Consider the following 20,626-nt stretch of genomic DNA (forward strand, 5'->3'; position numbering starts at 1 on the left):
TGGATGAGGGAGCACAGGAAGCTGCAAGTTGATAGTGACAAGAAATCCACTTTTAGTGTTCAGCTGTAACTTGTGCTCTACTATTGCATAACCTACCAGGAGGACACTTTGAGTTGCAAGTCATCCATAAGTTATTTTCTCCTGCACAGGTCAATATGATCTCCCATGAAAAACTCTGAGGTGTTTGTAAATACATTGATAAACAGGCAAAAGCAGACATTTTTTATCAGGCAGGAAGCAAAGGATTCTTTAAAACTGTTTAATTACATGTTTCAGGTAAGCACAGACAATACAGTAGATTTCCCACCACTCAATATTTACATTCTTTTCCCTAGGCTTGAGCTGTTCATTAAGTGTTTTTCAATCAACATCCTTGTCAATCACTTTTGCTCCAAGGAAGGGTGCTGGAATAGAACTATTGCAGGAAACATTCCATCAAGGCATGATTTTCTGTGGGGTTTTTCTCCTTTAAGAACCATGTACTAGTAGTTCAAGATATTTTGGGAAAGTCCTGGCTTCCAAGATGACCTGAAGAATGCACTGAAACCAAGCACTGCGTTGAAGTCTATAAATAGTTAAATCAATACCCATATGTATGTTGTAGAGTTGAAATTCTCTTTTCACCAACACTGCCACTGATGCCTGGTTTCTGTTAGGACAGTTTTACACCAATTTTGTTTTGTTCCTTTTTCATTAGCCTTTGTGCCTCTTTCTCCATTTTCTTTCGCTGTTGTTCTGCTGCTCTTTTTTCCCTTTCTGCTATCTTCTGTTGCCTGCAATTAAAGAAAACATGAATTGCTAAAAAATAGGAATTCAATTTTTCAGCATGGTCATACCTTAAGTTCCTGCTAATACATAGTTTATTATAACTAATAAAAACAGATCTTCAGACTACTGTTGTTAGGCTCAGAAGACTTACTTTTTTATTGTGCTGAAGTCCTCTTTTCAAATTAATCTAAAAACATGAAATACCCTGAGTTGGAAGGTTCCCACAAGGATCATCAAAGTCCAACTCCTGGCCCTGCACAGCACACCACCAAGAGTTACACCCTGTACCTGAGAGTATTGTCCAAATGCTTCTTGAACTCTGTCAGGCTTGGTGCTGTGACCACTTTCCTGGGAAGCCTGTTCTAGTGCCCAAACACCCTCTGGGTGAAAACCTTCTCCTAATATCCAGTCTAATCCAATCTAGTCTTGGGTAGTAATATTCGTTCAATTATTTAGCAATCTAAAAGCCACTAAATTCTCAAAGTGAATCAGTGAGAGTTTAGGACAGTTATAAGGACTAATGCAAAAAACAAAAATCTGTGTAATGCTTTCAGTAGCAAGAGCACCTATCTTTTCAAATTCAGACCAAACCAGTTTGACTTGTCTAGAACACTGACTTGTGTCCCCCCTTTTCCTCAGCAGAAGCATCAGTAGTGACCCCCTTTGTAATGCAAGTACTGCAAACATTTCTGTCATGATCAGATGAGATGGTAACTTTTAATACTCCCCACCAGGAGTTGAAGATCTGTATTGTCTCTTACTGAGACTTCTGTCTGCTACAAATATAAACAAGAGTCTTTATGGAAAAAAAATAAAAAAAAAAAGTCTTCAGTTGGGTATCCTTTTAGCATTGTTTCTTATAATTGTTATAAAGCTCCAGACATCACTCTCTTAGCTCAAAGAATCTGTCTTTCAATTTCAACAAATACATAGCTGACTACAGCAAAGAAAGAAAGAACACCAGAAAAATTCACTCATTTTATTCCCCTGCTTCAGCTACAACACATTATTGAGTGGTTCAGGACCAACAACTGGATCCATACTCCAAGTGACACACTGCAGTTCTCTCCTGTATTGTCTAAGTAGGTCACTCCTACTTTGGATTCAGTTTATTAGACACGGAAAAAATTCCTAAATTGCTTGCAAGAGAACTTTAAAAATGAAGTTTCATTAACTTGAAAAGGTGACATTTAACACAGTTTTAGTAAGAATAAAGAACTGCTTATAAAAAGATAATAAAGAATTCTAATTGATGAGGGAGTTAAATTTAAATGTATCTAAATTACCTGAGCACATCCACTTAGTAAAACATACAGAGTTAAAAAGTATCATCACCTAAAGCAACCTTCTCTGGTAGATTCCAACTATGGACAAACTGGGCACACAAAACTTCGAAATATCTGAGGTACAAAGTCTACATACTATCTTTGTATTTAGCAGGAGAGAGACTGCACTTATTTAATACTTTTTTTCCCTTGATTGATTATTAATGGTTAGAAGACTCTACTAAGTTGTTCTGCTGTCAGTCATGGAAGAATGAAAATAGTCATTCACATCAGGATCTACCTCCCAAGTTAACAGCAGCTCAAAAGCTTTGGGGTTTTTTGAGGTCATCACCCACTATTTACATTCTACCCAAAAGCTGGATAGTTGACAGTGTTGCTGTCAGTCAGAGTAATAATATTTGTCCCTTTACAGTAGCAGATTTTCTTATATTCCCCACTCCTGTGAACTGATGCAGAGGGAAAGAACTGCTTTGTGCACCAGCCAGTCTGTAGAGACAGTAGTTTCAGAAAGCCACACGAGGCGTGCATTAAGCAGTGCCGCTGATCACGGCAGCTCCGGTTTCTCTCCCCGCGCTGACGCAGCGGTGGCTCCACGCCCTCTACAGGCCAAGAAATTGTATTCGGTGACACCCAAATGAGAGAGACCTTTCATGTCACCTTGGACAGAGCAACTGATCACAGAAAAATATACACAAGTAGATACTATAAACAAAAAATGCACTAGCTTAACTGTTCCCACTGGGTAAAAAAAATCTTCATTGGTAATAGAAAGTCTTAAGTTGTAGATAGGTATCTAAAATTTGCAGAAGAAACCAAGTTCCAACTAACTCAAATTAACTAAAAATCCAGTTTATCATTTGCTACACTGATTCATCACTGACTGGAAAATTTTAGTGCATCCCAGCCCAGAATCTGCTGGATAGGGGGGCAGGGGAGGGGGGGAACCTACAGGAAGTTCTCAGGCATTAGTAGCCTAACCCTCAGCACTGCCTTTCTGCATGATTTGATTCCAGGGAGCATTTGGCTTATTGTACATGCATATTTCAACTGTTATGTTTATGCACTGAGTCACCAGAGGCCACAGGATACAGTCTTCTCTGCTATTTAGCAGGCCACAGCCCATTTTTCCATGATTGATCAGCACTCCACTACTACACAAAAATTATTCTAGTCTTAAGATACTTCTAAACACTAACTGAGCACCAACAGGTACCCAGATGCAGCTGGCTGAGGGAGACCTTCACTTTTTCTGGACACTCATTTAATTCTCAAAAAGCACCACTGGAGTACAGTCAGCAAGAACACTCTGGAATATTAGGAGGACTCTCTCCTCCATTTAGTAGTCTGAAATCTTATCCATGCTTCTTTCAACTGTTATCCCTGTGCACTAAGTCACCAGAGAGGCCATGGGATCTTCAGATCATTTTGTAGACCAGCATTAAGAGGGGACTCCATACCACTTCCTTACTACAGTCTGTCAAAAACAGAGCCAGGCCTGTCAAGTACTATACTAAAGTTTCATGTGAATATCAGATGTTAAATATATCACAGATTTCTCCTGCAAGAGAAACTGTAAACCCAGCAGGTATTTCCTATCAATCTTGCTAAAAATGAGCCAGCACTTTGCTCATTTGCAGATAAACATTGCCATTTGCATGTCATGAATAAAACAAAAGTTTTACTTCACGCAGCTGGGATACAGCTTACACAATGACCAGTTGTACTGAGGTAGCCAAGTGGTTTGCCACAGAGACAGCTACAGTTCCAGTCATGTTCTAGTTACTGGAAATATTTAGACACACATCCCTTCTATAAAAAGTAAAGTTTGATACTTTTTAGTGGGGCCGGGAAGAAATTTCATCAAAATTAATAACTTGAGCTGAAGCCTTTCAATAGTAAAGATTACAGGATGAAATCTTTATAGTAGCTTCAACCAAATAACATGACATTTTGAAAAATGAAGGTTTGGGGAAAACCCCACTGCTATTTCCACATAAGAGATCTCTTTTCCTAAAAGTATTCTAGAGTACGAACTTGACAGTTGGCAGACAATGTACTTTTGACTATCTGGAAATATCCACTGCACAAATTTTACACTCCAGAGACAAACTGGCATGTACCTACACCAGGTAATTTTAGTAGTTAATTTGTATAGGACAAGCCCCAAGTTTGAATGCTACTTTTGGTAGTCCTAAAAACATCTGTAATGAAATGTGACAAGGGTTAAGTAAAGTACTATGCAGCCTCTGCAGTTAGCAAAAGTAGTTGTCTTACTTCTCAGTTCAAAAAGAGCAGCATTTTTCATTGTCATTCATTTAAGTCTCAGTAGACTGCACTTCAGAGATTAAAGATCTTACTGAGCCTATTGTTATTTTTTACGGGAAAAACTACTATCCTTGGAACAAAACCAGCCTAAAGACACATCATTCATATCCCAAGGCTTGTCCTTCTGTTATGCATTACCAAAAGACAAGACTGAAACAGTACCGAAGTTAAAAAAACCAATATATTGACCAGAATGTACACATAAATGCTTAAGTTTACAAAAATACTTGCAGTATAATCTTATTCTCACGTGCTAAGCTGCTGCAGAGCAAGGCTGACAGAGACACTAAATAGAAACATTTATGAATATTGCATTGAAAGTGTGCTGGTGAATTCCCTCATCTTATTTCACAGACTGAAAAAAGTAAATTTTTCAAACATTAAAATAAATAGTTGATTGGAATTCTTTTTTTTTTCCCCAAAGATATCTTTTTTTCTTTAAAGATTCACAGTTCTAGAATGATTTTTGAATATATCATGTATTTATTTCATATTATCACTATTGGACTGCTGAAGCCATGTACTTGAGATTTTGTGAGTAAAATGAGAACAGTCTAGGTAGCTGCAGCTATCTGAGGCTGGTTACCTGATGATGAAGCAACCAATACAAGTTTGATAAAACCCTAAGTCACTGCAAAGTGAAATCACTGTGTGTGATTAACTTAAGCTCAATTTGCAGCTCTTTAATCTCCATACTCCTTCTGTGTCTTCTTAAAAGGGAAAAAAAAGAACATAAACAGATGAAGTACTCACTCTAACTTTGTGCAAAACTTTGATTTTTCATTCAGCCTTATCAGCTAGTTTAGTAAAGTTAGTTAGAAAAGCATAGCTCTTACAAGGATTCCAAGAATATACTTAGTACTTCATCTTTTATCCTGAACTACTTTTACTTTAAGCACATGGTTATGATCCTTTCTATAAGCATATCAAGTGGTATTTTACTTAACCAAGTTCAAATGTGTTATTTTTACATAATAAGTCACTGGGATTGGTGAGGCATCTTTGGGCTGTTTTTTAGTGCGCAGGTGCGTGTGCACGTGTTAATGTGTTGTTGCAATGTTCCAGTGATTCTCAGATTTCCCCTTCTATCACATCCACTAAAATGATTAAATCCAAATGTCTTCTGCCAGCTACCAGTTACATAGAGATTAGATGCACAAAAATAATTTGTCTTAAGAAGTGTTTAACAATTCTTAGCACTTACCAGAAAGGTGTTAAATAGGCAAACAAATTTGATTCTTTTACATGTGTCACATCAGTTTCACTTACCTAAGAACTTCTTCTGCCTGCCAGGCAGCATCTTCCTCTTCTTCCCAGGCATTAGTATTTTCTTGCCAAGTATCCAAGTCTCCCAGTTCAGGCTGAAACAAAAGAGAAGCTCTAAGCACATGGAAAAAGAAAAAGCACTGGTGTGGTTCCTGGATGGTCAGACAGGAAAGTTTCCTTAACATCTATTTTTAACCTTAGTGCTTCAGATTTACAGAAGTATTTAAGATATGGCAGTGCTTCTCAACTTACTGTCTATTAATTGTCTATTACTGTCTTTTTTTCTGCTCTAATGGTGAGTTTTTCTAGTTGTCAAAGGGGTTTTTGGACAAAGGCAGAAAGGAAGTACTGGAGTGCGTTTTTGGGAAGAGGAAGATAAATTGAGCAGATTAAATGAGTAGATAGAGTAAAAGATTTCTGGAAGCTGCATGGACAAACCAACCTGTACATCCATATGTTAGTATGCCCAATATCAGCTGAGTGATGCTTTTAGTTCCTTTCCTGAACTATTTTCATTATGGACAGGGATTGTAAGTAGGATTGTAGGCAGGATTGGTACAACCATCCTGCCTACAAACATTCCTGCCTAGACCCTTTCTGCACTATGCTAATTAAAGCAGAAACACTGTTAAAGATGGCAAGGGTGGGAAAGCATCTCCTTCTAAATGGTCATGCTGACAGGTAACTACACTATGTTTTCAAAGGCTAAAAAGCAAAAATTAGGAGACTGTTAGATTACAATCCCTAAAGAAAGGGAAGAGCAGAAAGTTAAAACTGGGTCCAAGATAAGATAAAACAAAGGCAACACAAGAGGCTTTCAGAAAAGTTATCCACTCTTTTGTTAGTAACTTACTGGTTAGAACCAAAAAACCCTACAGTTCATTGCTTCAGCAGATTTGCAAGCAGAGAAGTGCATGGAAGTTTCTTACCGTTTTATCAGTTGAGTTTCTCAGTAGAACATATTAGTTAAAATTAGACTAACTACTTCATTCTTTGAACCAAATACTCAATTTTAAAACAATTTACATTATTCCACAACTATTCTTCTTACTCTCCACAATGCATACCTTAGATAGACTATTCCTTCCCCTACAGAACAGTCATTTAACCATCAAATACAAGATCAATACTTAGAGCATACTTACAGACTGGTGAATAAAAGGAATATCTTGTGTAGCTGCTAATCTGCTGGAGAATCCTGTGTTTCCCTCTGGAATCCCAAAATTTAAAGGCTCTCGTTTTTTAATAACTATCTGAAAATATTCAAAAACAGGAACAACAAGTGGTAAATCAAAACTCTACAGAGACTCCTTGGTGATCATGTAACTCTGTGCCTGTGAAGGCACAGGTACACAATACCACACTGTGTCTCAAACCTGGTCAGGTCCTGGAAGCTGTACAGCCAAATGAACTGATAAGTGAAAGATGCAAAAGGTAAGAACTCCCCCTCCCTACATTAGCTCCTTCTTTAGTCACATGGAAACCTATGACTCTATCAAGACAGAGAATGGGCACAAAGAATTACAGATCAAATAGCCACATCTCCTACTACTCATGAAAGCTACCAACTATATGACATATTCCTTGGAGGAATCCTGCTTCTGTGATAGGTCACTGTAAGATACTACTCTTGAGGGCAGTGCTGTCTGCACTGCTGCACTTCACTGCAGTGTGAGCTCTCCCAGCTGCTTCCACAGGATATCTGTGCAGACAGTTTCAATAGCTGCAAAGTCATTCTCTATCATACCAGCTAGTAAAGTTCCATACTGGTTTGGCTGAAAAACATGCACTAGTGATTCTCCCAGAAAGTGTATTAGCAAATTTAACATGGTTGCTTGCTAAGATCACATTTCCCTCCCTTGTCTTGACCTCAAGTCATAAAGTAACCTCATTTAGCCCACTTTAAGTCTCTGCTGTTTCCCAGTGAGGCAGATTCACAGTTCCACTGACTGTACAAATGCTAGTACCAATGCAAGAAAGGAAACAGGACTAGACAGTCTTATTTAGCAATGACAGAATCCATTATTTGACTGAAGTTCCATTTCCAAATAGGTGAGTGTAGATGAGTGGTAACATGAGTAGATTCTAGCTCAAATCTTGGGGTTTATACTGAGGCAATATTTGGTGGAAATACAAACATAAATGCATATCTTAGGGTACTAAGTAGGCCAAGTTAACAGGAATGTTCTTTACAGTGCCTGTAGTCATCCCTAGAGATATACTTAAAATAAACACAGCATACAGGACTCAAACAGCATGGACTCTTCTCCAGTTTTGTTCTGAACCTGAAGGTCATTCATCCTATTAGGCAAAAAATGTCAGTAGATGTAAAGGAGAAATCTCCTCAGTCCTCCTCTGCCCCTCAGATTTTGGGAGATCAAAATCATTCATTAGAAGAATTTAGTCCGCAGAATACTGCAGATCCTGAATGTACAGAAAACTGATAACAGTATCACCTCCAGATCATAGGTACACAGGGAGATGCAGGTTGGAAGGTGCCTCAGGAGTTCTGTAATTCAACCTCTTCCTCGAAGCACTGTCAGCTCAGAGGCTGATGAAAGTAGTCGGGGCTTATCCACTTAGGGCTTGAAAACTTTCAGAGATGGAGCCTGCACAACCTCTCTAGTAACCTGTTCCAGTACTTGACAGCCTTTGTTGTGAGATTTTCCAATTGACTCAAAGACCTGTTAAGTAACCAGCTGAGAGATTTGCACATACAAATAAAACTTGCAATTACCAGAAGTTTAATCAGCATTTATTTACAATGTTGATGCTCCTGTAGATATGACCTTCTGTCTTGTCTCCATAATAGAAATGAATATTTCAAGAGCAAGCTATTTTGACATACCAGTCCCCTAATTCCAGCCTCCCAGTATAACTTGGTTAAACAAGTAACTATTGTTTTCTGAAACTGCAGTTTGCTCTCTCAGACCTCAGCAGACCAGGACATGGAATGTCTCTGTTCAAATAATGGAAGGGTATAAGCACAAGCACCTTAGTGCAATGTTCCACTATCACAATTAAAGTGACTAGAGGTTCTCGCACTATACTTCCCAGGACCTTCAGACTATGAAGCTATTCCTAAGTTTCGACTAACATTAAGACTAAAGATGAAAACATGAAATAGCATCACATTCGTTAAAATCTCAAAGAGTCAGCATTTTTAACTGGACGTGTTAGACTACACACAAGCATCTGTTCTCAATTCAACAGGGCAGCTTAATTTTACTAACAAGTACGTTCTATACGTTGATTTACTTACAGCCTACTTTAAAGCAAGGAAAACCCTCCATAAGTATAGTTGAAAGTGCAATACTTACTTTTTGAGTTTTTCTTATAGTTGGTGTCATATCTTTGAAATAATCAGGTTCCATTTGTTCCAAAGGATTTTGCTGAGCAGCCACATTACCATTTCCACCTTCAATCTTGACACTGGTAGGTGCATCTTCATCCCATGAAGACCAGTCTTCTACTTCTGGCTGAATAGAAGTATATGGTACAAGTTAATACTATCTGCAAGTAAAAACTTGTCTTTTTATATCTTGCTAAGATATATACTTAATATTATACAGCATATATAATAGTATGATATCTTCCTTGGGAGTATACCAACGCTGTTCTAGGACTGCTATAATCACTTTGTTAAGGGATTATCTATTATATCACCTACCACTTTAACAATTACCTGTTTAGGAACAGATGAATAATCCACTGTGGTTGGCAAAGTTATTTGGTCTCCACTTAACTTTCGCCCTCTTCCAGACCTGAAAGAAAAATGTAGGATTCCTCCAAGCTCTGAAAACATGAGCACTAAGTTTAAAAAAAACAAAAAGGAAGTCTGAGAATAGCACTACTGAAAACAGTCATGGCTAAAACATTTAGTGCTTCAATTACCTTAGTATTAACTACTGTCTGTAAAAGTCCGCTAAACAAAGGAATTTTATCATGAATTTAAAGTGGTGTTCATGTGTGCAATTTACTTTTCTAACTGCAGTGGAAACAGAGGAGACATACTTCTGAGAAATACAAAAATGGACAAAATAACTCAATTATTTGCATAAGTCAGTTACAATTTTTAGATTGTCAGTGCTTATAAAGCAAGCACTAGCGACATACATTTGTCAAAGAACTATTTCTACTGTACACTGGGAAAGTTTTCTATTTGTCTTGGATGTTAAGCTGTGACTAACAAATCACTTTCTGAGATGCTTGATTTGAAAGCCCTTCTAAAGTACTTTGAGCTTCAAAGTCTAAACAGAGATAACACAAGACTATGCAAGTCAACAGCTTTTGTCCAATTCATGCCTTTACTAAACGAATACTGTTTCAATGCATTTCAGCAACGATATCAAATAATTTTAATTGAAACCAAACACTAATGCTTTGCAGATAAACCAGCTAGATATTTACTTAATGGCAGTATTCAAACATCAAAATAATAATTAAAACATTCCTAGCTGCCATTCACTATATTTTAAAACCTTACAACACAAGAGAATGAAATTATGGCTTACACTAATGCTTTCCCCAAGGAGTTTAAGCTCCTGTAGCAAAAGAGACATGTAATTGACCGTATGCAGCTTGGAAAAGTTACATTTTGTTTCTTACTACTGATGAGAATAAAACTGGGAAACTTCAATTTGTAGTTTCTATCCATTAGTTTTAATATTATAGAACATAGTACCATCTACTCAGACTAGCTGAATTGCTTGTAAAATCACCTCTCTGTAAGCTGGTAAGTGACTAGATGTATTTTTTCTACTTTAGGCCCAATAGATTCCTCCTTAGGAAAGATCAGGTGCTATCATCAAACTTTCAAGTTTTATATAATTCACTCCAACCCTTTTATCAGCTGTTCCTTTAAGCTGCAAAGCAACAGAGTTTAAGAGTAAAGGTGAAAACATTGTTTCCTTAAACACTTCTGGTAGAGTTTTGATTGACTAGATTTAGGTGACATCTCTAAAGGAAACTCAAGCTTGAAAGCATCCTCCTCCAGACCAGTACAACATACATATCTTTAATACTATTCTAAGCCATCACTTTGCACTTACATGTATTTCTCTGTTTATATGAACTAGAAGATTCCAGCAAGTGGCCTGTAACAAACATTCATCTAGTCAAAATGATTACACTAACAAGGCTGAAGGTAGGAGGAAAGCTTTTGTCATGCAACATGGGAAAGAACATGCTACACAGAGCAGTACTGAGGAAAGGCTACTTATCTCTACTTCTACACAGGGAACAAGATGCTTATAGGAACAGCTGCTTCACAACCATCATTAGACAGATATTGATCACTGAGTATCAAATGCCTCAAGAATTCTTGGGTTTGTTTCTCCTTACTAATCAGCAACATCCACATTTGTCAGCTGGAGGAAGTAACTAGAGAGTTTAAACAGAAGGAAGTTTCATCTCTTTTTATACTTATACCTTTTATTTCCTGGAAACTGGATTCAGGCAGGCTGTTGTTTATCAAAAGAAGATTTCACTAGAGAGATGACTAATGCTATATGTAGGCTCTACACTTACTAGGAAGATGCACAATCTCTACAAGCACTTGTATAATCTAAGTAAGTACGAGCTCATATCCACTGAATTAGGATGCAGATTTAATTAAATCACATTTGCTGGTTTGGTTATCAGGCATACACATTTGCAGGGATGCATTACAGGAACACAAAATTTATCAAGCTACACTTTGCAGCTGACAGTAAACAGGATAAGCATCAGTAGTTAATGAACTGAATTCATTTGATTCACTGACTTGCTTATGTGAAAGATTTTAAATTTTCATTCCTTCAACTAAATGCTATTCACAAAATTAGAGGTTTTCTACTTTTTTTTTACTCCAAAACAGTTTCTCAGCTGTTCATTTCAAGGTTTTAGTTCATTCAGAATTTGAAAAAACTATGAAAATACTGTCATTACATCTACAAAACAATTATCTGCTTATAAAAACTAACTTAACATGTAGAGAAATGAGTAGCCCATTTAATATAGAAGTTATCAACTCAGTGTTTTGACTTCTTTCAGAACTTGAACAGCAAGTATTCTTAATTTAATTTGGGATTCAAATCACAGAACTAAGGTTGACATTCATATAGTTATATGCAGCATTAAAATGTATCTTTCTAAAGCTTCACTAGATCTGTCAAGTTGAGAGTTTCCCCTTCTTCTTGGAACAAGTAAAGGTGAAGAGGAAATAAACAGTTATTTTCTGTCTACCACATGCTCTGCATATGCTTTAACCTCACTGGTAAAGTTGTCATCATCATACACAAGAGGAGAATGCATTTCTCCAGATTGCTATTTGTTTAAGTAAAACAATGTGCTGCCAGAGTGGCAAGAAGCAGAGTAGTTCATAGGACAGCACAGTGCCAAGATCTGCCTCAGGTGCTCTGCTACTGTACTACTCAACTCTACTACTACACAACTGTAACTCCTGAGGATTTTGAGAATGTTTTTAAGTATTACACTGCTGCATTCACAGGTCTACAACTCAAAAGAACACTATATATGACTTACAAGATTAAGCAAAAAATAAGTCATTATTTACCATTAAAGAAAAAAAAAAAACCAAACTCAGTTTCCCTGAGATTCCATCACTGTCCTCCAAACTTTTGAAAGAATTTTCAATAGGGAGAAGAATCTGAAGTCTCAGGCAACTAGTTTTTGACAAAGCAGGATGAGAATTGCTAATATTTACAGTGAAAGTCAACTGCATGATGGTGGATGTTGCCATTAACTGAACAGCTTTTCTTCTAGTTTGTCATGGAATAGTTTTAAAAGGTAATTTTAAAACCCTGTCATAGTTGTTTAGAAAACCTCATTCAGCTATCACAACAAAATACACTCACAAATGCACTACACAGACTTTTGGAACTCTGAATACACAAATTAAAGAATTAATGTGATTTAGTTTTCATCTGTCTTGACTGTTTTGCAATAAGTAAAATCAGAAGTGGAAAAATTGGTGGGTGGGCGCTGGGTGAAGGAAAGAAGTGCAAGAACCTGCAGTTGAAAAAGAAAATGCAACCAAATTAAATAAGACATGTTTACCTGCATATTAACTTTTTAATGAAAGAAAGCACTGCTGCCAGGCAAGTACAGACTTTAAAGAGTCGAAACTGTGTTATGGCCATGGTGAGAAACCCTTCCTGCAAAAGAAAAAAGTTAGATGCAGAGGATTATACATCTTTATACAGTTCTTAAAGCCAACTACTTTAGTTGCTGCTAAGCAAGGAGCATTCTGTGAAACTGTATTAATGCAAGGAAAGAGAGGAGGTACCTGGAACAAAGATGCAACCTGCCTACTATGAGGGCATTTCACTGATGTAAATAATAGAAGGTATCTAATATATATGGCCTTTAAAGAAACAGCACATAATCATAGAGAAAGTCATAGTTAGAGACATTTTTAAAGGGGAATGCAGGCAACCAGTTGCAGTGACAGCACAGCTGATCTGTTTCAGACACTGCCAGTGACACTGAACAATGGCAATGACAGGAGAACAGAATAAGCATCAGAGAGAAGCTCATGAAGCTCACGCTTGCTTGAGCATGTCTTGCACGTACAAATTATAAATTTAGTCATTAAGTCAAACCCCAAAATTGGCTGTTTAAATTTACTTTCCATTTTGATGGAAATGTATGATGACAATAAACAATGTTTATTTTAGAATCAGTGTCACTGAAAAATCATCATCAAAGAAAGACTGTTCATTTGTGTGCACTATAGCACCAGTTGACCCCCAGACCTATTAGTATTTCTGTGCCAGACTGGATCATGATAGCAAACCCAGCCATGAAAAAAATCTTAGGCTGAAGCCACTCCTGTTGGTAGCTATTTTTCAGTGACAATTTCATAATCTAGGGAATTCATACTCAGTATATCACATCATTCCAACAGATGACCTCCAATTGGTACAGACTGACTCAGAATAATCTGCTGTAATTCAAGGATCCCTTTTCTCTCTTCTACAGGTGAACATTTCAGAGTAAAGAATAAGAGGTTAGGCTTCACAAATAGCTTTTCATTATGTACATCTACACTTGTAACAACATTTTCTGCTGCAAGTTTAACATACCTCCTGGTGAGAAGAGAAGGCAGCCCTGTGACATTTTCCTCAGGCCATGAGTATTCCATGGAAGGGCAGCTTGATTTCAAATATGCTATGGCATTTAAATCACTTTTTATACTCCAGGCTTTAAGTTAGGAAGAGTCAGGAAGGTGGATCATTAGGTAGGCTGCTCCAATACTGTCCTGAGGATTTTATTAAAAAGGTACATAATGGGATTTGTGAGCTTCACGGAGCATAGATTTATCTTTATTGGTGCTCATTTGCTACATAATGTAACTACTATTAAACACTGAAGTAATATAGTAGTGGAAATATTGCTTCACATATAGTCCAGAACAGGAATTTCTGCTACTGAAAAATCATACTGGATGGCTATTAAACAAACAGGTCCTTTTACTGCAAAGTGGAAGGTTAAGTCAGTAAGTAACCACCAAATTACAGACCACACCACTGAGCTGTAGCTCAGGAGAAAGGCCTCACAGGACACGTCAACTCTACTTCAACATTAGTGTTGTCTTATTTCATTTCATGGGAGACTTAAAAATGCAGAGAACTTGATACAGTAGTGGGTTGGCTCTTCATCTGACAGAAATAGGAAGCAGTCAGACTTCCCACAAAGAAGCAAGAACAGACACCACCCAACACATTTAGCTTTTAGTTTAAAAGACTGGACCATCATTTCATATTGTGATCAAGCACTTCCTTACCTTCCAGAATGAGCAATGTTGACAATATCTAGATGATAAAGAATGCATCAGTCAAGAATTTGAAGGATTCAGAAATAACATAAGTTAGTGAAAACAGAGAGGATAGTAATTAGATGGAAAGTTTTCTATTCTAAGAGTAGAAATTATTGCAAACTAACACTGAATTGGTGAAAGAAAATACTATTTTTAGAAGAGACAGCTAGAAGCTATCTACCTGGCACGAAGAGCAGGTGACCTGCTGAAAGAGAATAAAGGTACATCTTTTCTGAAAGGAAGCTTGTTTAGAAGCTCACTCCACTCAAGCAGAATTCACTCTTCTACCAGCTCGAAGGGCAAGAGACAAGGAATAGAATAGTACTCAATATTTGAAAGAGTAAAGTCATCTTACCCTGTTTACACCACCTAACTGCCACACTGGACAGTACAGACAGATACTAAATTAAAAAAACACAAAAACACACACAAAAAAAACACACAAAAAAACAAAACAAACAAACAAACAAACAACAACAACAAAAAACCACAACCAAAAACCAAACCAAAACAAACTACTGATTGAAAAGGTTGTTTTAGGAAGAAACCATTACTCAAAAACCTCTGCAGACTCAATATTATTTATGCTGCAAGTCAAAGAACTAGGAAGGTTACTAAGTACAAAACTAAAACCAAAAAACCTTCAGGTGTGTCAATGACATATATATATATACACACATATATATGTTTATATGTATGCATACGTATTTATAAGCCCAGTTTTTCAACTCATCTCTTTTTTTTCATTTATTAAATTGCACACTCTGTTTTATATTTATTCTCAATATAAAGTTAAACAACTGAGAAAAACACAACAGAATCCACAAGAAGTCTGGCTTGCAGACTTGTGAGATCCAATGTTGACAAGAAATTAGCTACCAGAAGTTAATCCATTTTAATCCATTTCCCAGGTCATTCCTATACATGAGTGACTGCATCCAATATCACCAGCATGCCTGTTTGGCAGGGTTCAATAAGTACTGTCATTCCCCACAACAATCAGATAACTTGTGCCTCTCCACTTTTCAAGTATCACACAAAGATTTCACAGTTACGATAAGACACAAACAGCCACTTAACATATTTGTGTTAGAGCTGCATTTCACTTCAACTGTGGCAGAACTAGGCCCTTCAAAGGTGGGACTTGATGGTCTTAGAGGTCTTTTCCAACCTTAATGATTCTATGATTCAAGACAGCAAGCACTGTTTTGTCTACCTCTTCTCTGAATGTTGACTGCAGTCTTCCCAATTAAGCTCTGTAAACTAGAAATTGTCGGATGCACAACCAGAGTTTTGGCAACAATATGCTATCACATAACCACAGTAATATTACATTAGTTTTTATACTGCTAATTAAGATATGAACCAGTATATTTGCATTAATTTTAGCAATATGCTAAAAGCTGTTTGGAACACAATCTTGACCCAATGATTGTCTCAAGAGAAGGACAGGTCAAACATTATCCTCTGTGTCTGAAACTTAACCTGAAACATGTGCATTGTTGCTCTAAGGACAGCACTACCCAAAAAGATAAAGCTTAAACCTTTAGGTTTTGAGTTTTGTTTGGTGGCTTTTGGGGTTGGGGTTTTTTGTGTTTGGGATTTTTTTTAAGGTAATTAAATTTCTCAAAGGTAAGCAATTTTATATTCTGAAGTAGCTGAATGAATACAGATGTACAAAGAACCTTAATTTTCCTCAGTTCACTGCAAATCTTATTCACCTGATACTGTTACATTAAACTTCTTATGTGAAATAAGCTTTTCGTTCTTTTCTTGTCCATCCTTCTCAGACACTGGAAAGAAGCACAGGCATGTACCTTTCCTTTCTCATGAATGGGAAAAAATACTGAACAGTGTAATGCTAAATGGCAGGGCCACGACATTCTGTCTTTCTTTTCTTCTCTTAAACCTTTCCTTGATAAAGAATCACTAAAGGAATTACAACTGCCTGAGCAATTAACTATGACACAGGATGACAGAGACATTGTACAAAGTGGCAGTGCTGAAGCAAGAATCCTAACACATTCCTTAACAGATAGAGGCAAAGGTGAAACACTGGACTAAAATTTGGAAAATCTGATAAGAGTTGTCTGTCAGCCTGATACAACCTTCTGTATATCACACATCATGCCTCTGCTCCCCATTTATAAAACAGGTTAGAGATTTCCTTCTCTCACTATTGAAATTGCTTCTAATGTATTACATTTATCAGACTTACTGTCAAATGAACTTTCTTTACAACAGACATAAATAAGCAAATAAATCAAGACATGAATCCTAATTAAACTAATACTAGCAGTCAACTAAGCAATTTTGTAACAGATGCCAAATTTAGCTGGAGTTTGACTTATTCAGCTTGTCCTGCCTTCCACTGGTAAAAAGTCACAGCAGTTGCTCACATGGAAGATGAACACAGAAAAGATTCAAAGGACAGCAGCAGCAAGATGTTAAACACTTTAGAGCCAAGCCAGAGGAATGAGGCAACTTATACATTTTATGGATCCATAAAGGAAATAGAAGGAAGAGAAGGAAAGTTCAGAAGTTTATTGAACTGAAACATTTTTATAGTGCTTTCAGCTTGCAGCAGTGGCCTCAAGAGAACTCCTGGCACCTCTGATTTCACTGGAAGTGGCCAGCACAGTCCTTACTCAGATGGACTGGTTAGTCAACTATGGTGCAATGAGCAAAGCTCTCATCACCATCACTGTACAATGAGCACACCGTCACCTGGAGAAGCACTTCCTCTTTCGTATCTAACTGTACACACAAATACCACTTATACAGTATTTCAACGGACAAAATCTAATTCTAAAATAAAGTCACTTTGTGGCATTAAAATTGCTTTAGAAACTTTTTTTCTCCTAATTAACTCGTCTACTACTCTCAGTGAAAAAGATGTCAAAATACTCATTACACGGCACCTTTCTGCTCCCCTCTGTTCCTCTACCATGCCAACTGATTTGTGCAGCTTACTTTAGATATCATCATCTTTGAAAGACAATTTCTGCCTTGAATTATCAGTGCCTTGTGAATTGATTACATTTTCTTTCACATCAGTTCATCTGTGACTCTGGAATGAAAACATGAAGACACCTCAGGATCAGTGACTTTATCCCATATTAAACACAGCTAGATAAATAGCCAAAGGATGGCTTCTAAATTAAGACTAAAAATAACTTGTCTGAAAAGTTCCCCTCCACATACATATTTACATAAGGAGCCAAAAAAAAAAAAGCCTCACCCTTCTAAAGTAAAAAGGAGAAGTTAATTTCCTAGTACAAAAGACTAACATGGCCTGGAGTGTTAACATTTGTCAGCACCAAAACTCCATACTGGGTCAGTGGTGCTTTTATGTTTTCACTACAACAGCTGATAAAAACCTAGCAAGGTTTCAGTGGCAAGGACAGGATTTCTTAAAAGTTTATTTTGTATGAAATTTTACAAAAGTTAAGTGGCCACGTCAATCTGATGATGAGCAAGTAGGTTTATAGGGAGATAGAATTTCATGAAAATTAGTAGATAGAGCTAAAAACCCTGTTTTCAAGCACACAAATCCTCCTGCAAATCATGTATGTTATAAGATGCTCAAGATATTCTGTATTTTGAAAACAGCAACATAACGATTCAGGAACAGCGGTCAGTCAGGTATTGAAAGACACAACCAGCACCTCCTGCATTTCAAAGACAGTCACCATGATTCTGTAGCCTAATGAGAGGTTCAAATTCCCTCTTCCTGTGTTTGGTTTTTCTTTGGTTTCTTGCCTTTTTTCCCTTCTCTTTATATAGAAACATAATATTAGGAACACTGAATGTGGTGGGAAAAAAAACTTACCACAGTCTTGACCACTGAGTTTGATAAATGGGTAGATAAACAGCATGACTGAACCTCGAAGCCATGCTACCATGCCATTAAACAGAGGAGCAGAAGCCAAAGGGAAGATTAGAAGGCATCTCCTCTATTTAATTATATGTCTGTAATAGGTACTGTTGTTTCAACTATAAAGTTCCAACTTTCAGAACAAGCACCCTTACTAGGCAGTTGAGGTAGCTGGGATGAAAGCTCACTCCTATAAATCATAGGGAAAGTCATCCAAGGTGCTCAAATCCAAGAGATTTCAAGACTATCAAGAGCTGCAGAAGACACCAAAATTCAAGACAATATTTTGTCTCTCTAACTAAAGGCAGCAAAAACTGGTGGCTGCTGATGATTCCTAAATTATTCTAGACACCCAACACTCTGATACAAAACATAGTTTCAACTCTTTTTTAAACTCCTAGAGCCATAAAACTACTATAGTAATACCACCACATCTCACCTCTTCCTCTCCAAGAAACAGAATATAGCTCGAATCTTGTTAATGTGAACTCTTGAAGCTTTCTGTTCTGAATTAGAATAAGTTCTACTCTTCAAGGCAACATTAGTTAAAATAGAAAGTTAATGTCCACTGATGGATCACAGTCATTCTTTGACAATTCTTTACCTATGCTGCTATCTTCTGAAAACCAGCATGCAGAACAGACTGAAGTAACACAATCCCATGATACTACACTACAACCCTCACAACAACTCTTTCACATAATGCAGTAACTCACATAACTCACTTCGCAACACTGCAAAAGTGCTCAGACACAGAACCAGAGTTCAAGAGACCCCATTTCTGTTCCCATCATTATTGGTCACCCTGGACTTAAGTTTTCTGTAACTACATAGACCGCCAAGGACAACAAATTAACACATTCTCCTTGTTACTACCACAAAATTACCTTGCAACACACGCTTGTCTCGGCAGGAACCAGCTATTTACAATGAACGAACACTATAAGACAGCCTACAAGAAATTTCTGCAGTGCACATCTGTATTTCCAGAAAAGCAGCAAGCTATGCTTTTTCCATTAGATGAAAGTAATGTTTCTAGTTAGTGCACCTAAGGCACTTACACAGTGAATTCACGACCACGACACAGTGCCCCACCGTTCTACTGACCAGGCCAGGCTCTAGTGTTATTGCAGAAAGCACCGGAGTCAGATGGTAGCACTTAATTTTCCTCTGACCCGTTAGAGATTCTCAAAACTTTAAAAGCGTGCTAAGAAACCTTCACGTTACCTTTTACGAAACCTGCCGGCCAGCGTGAACAATGAGGAGTTTCAGACCACGTAAAGCCAAGCAGTGCCGTCCCACTGCCAGCTCTGACAGGCCGTGCGCCCCCCGCCCTTTGACACGGGGTGCCAAACCTCCCAGCTCCCAAACGCTGCCTATCTGCTCGCCCGTCACTCCACGTTCTTCCCAGTCCGTGAGATTCCCCCTTTCCGCCCCGGACGGGCCCGGACCAGGCGGGCAGAGGCCGCGGGCCCGGCGCTGCCGGGCTGAGGGCGGGCAGAGCGCTGCGGGGCCGGGGCTCTGCCCCGCGGCGCGCCCAGGCCGGGCCCCTGCCCGGCAAGGCGGAAGCGGCGCCCGGCGGCGCCGGACCGGGACCGGGACCGACCCTCCCCGCTCACCTGCCCCGGCGGGGAGGCCTCGCCGCGGGGCGCGGGGCTCCAGGGGCCGAGGCGGCCGCTCCCGCAGCCTCCGCCCGCCCCTCATCCAGAGCCGGGCGCGCGCCGCTCCGCCGCCGCCTCGCGCGCCGCCATCTCGGCCCCGTCACCCGGGAGACGCTCCCGCCCCTTCCGGCCGCGCCGCTTCCCTCGCTCCCGATCCCGGAGCGCGGCCGGGCCGGGCTGCCTCGGCGGCCTCCACCCTGCCCGCCTGCCCCATGCCCGCCTCCCCCATGCCTCGGAACAGCGGCCGCCGGGCCACGGGGCAGTCCCAGTCGGGTCTTTGTCCCGTGGGGGAACTACGATCAAAGGATGCTGTGCTTTAGCCGTGTCAAGGTGCTGCACACGTGGCAGTAAAGGTTCCAATGTAGTTGTCGGGATGCTGTGTTGTAAATTCGGCTGCTACTAAAAAACAAACGCCGCTGACAGGCGCGGTCTCACTGACCCAGTTTGTTCACCGAGGTGGTTCAAGAAGTGCTTGTCCGTGTTAGCGGCTGGTTAAGTGATCTAACCTAAGATTTCCCAGAGCTCTCTAAGCCTCCATTTGTGTTTCATTCGGTAATGAGGTAAAGGGAGGTTTTGTCCCCTTCTCACAGGGAAGCCTAGTCAGTTCTAGGGCAGCACTAGT

At 38.8% G+C, this 20,626-nt stretch overlaps 1 protein-coding gene across 6 annotated transcripts; it reads right to left on the reverse strand.

Annotated features, from left to right (window-relative positions):
* Window positions 1–245: 245 nt before the first annotated feature.
* Window positions 246–20,131, reverse strand: EBAG9 (estrogen receptor binding site associated antigen 9). Of its 6 annotated transcripts, none has more exons than XM_050305921.1 (8): window positions 19,963–20,109; window positions 13,733–13,908; window positions 12,705–12,802; window positions 9,331–9,409; window positions 8,966–9,124; window positions 6,791–6,898; window positions 5,649–5,740; window positions 246–773 (listed from the first exon to the last, which is right to left on the reverse strand). In XM_050305921.1, exons 3-8 carry the CDS (start codon window positions 12,785–12,787, stop codon window positions 653–655), a joined length of 642 nt encoding a protein of 213 aa, XP_050161878.1. In that variant the 5' UTR covers window positions 12,788–12,802; window positions 13,733–13,908; window positions 19,963–20,109; the 3' UTR covers window positions 246–652. The 6 variants fall into 6 exon arrangements, with proteins under 6 accessions (XP_050161878.1, XP_050161884.1, XP_050161890.1 ...); XM_050305927.1 differs by lacking the exon at window positions 19,963–20,109 and adding an exon at window positions 19,571–19,721; XM_050305933.1 differs by lacking the exon at window positions 13,733–13,908 and having other exon boundaries at window positions 19,963–20,131.
* Between the last annotated feature and the right edge of the window lie 495 nt (window positions 20,132–20,626).

This window comes from Myiozetetes cayanensis, unplaced genomic scaffold (assembly GCF_022539395.1).
Source record: "Myiozetetes cayanensis isolate MyiCay16 unplaced genomic scaffold, myiCay2020 scf1, whole genome shotgun sequence".
Classification (NCBI taxonomy): Eukaryota; Metazoa; Chordata; class Aves; order Passeriformes; family Tyrannidae; genus Myiozetetes; species Myiozetetes cayanensis.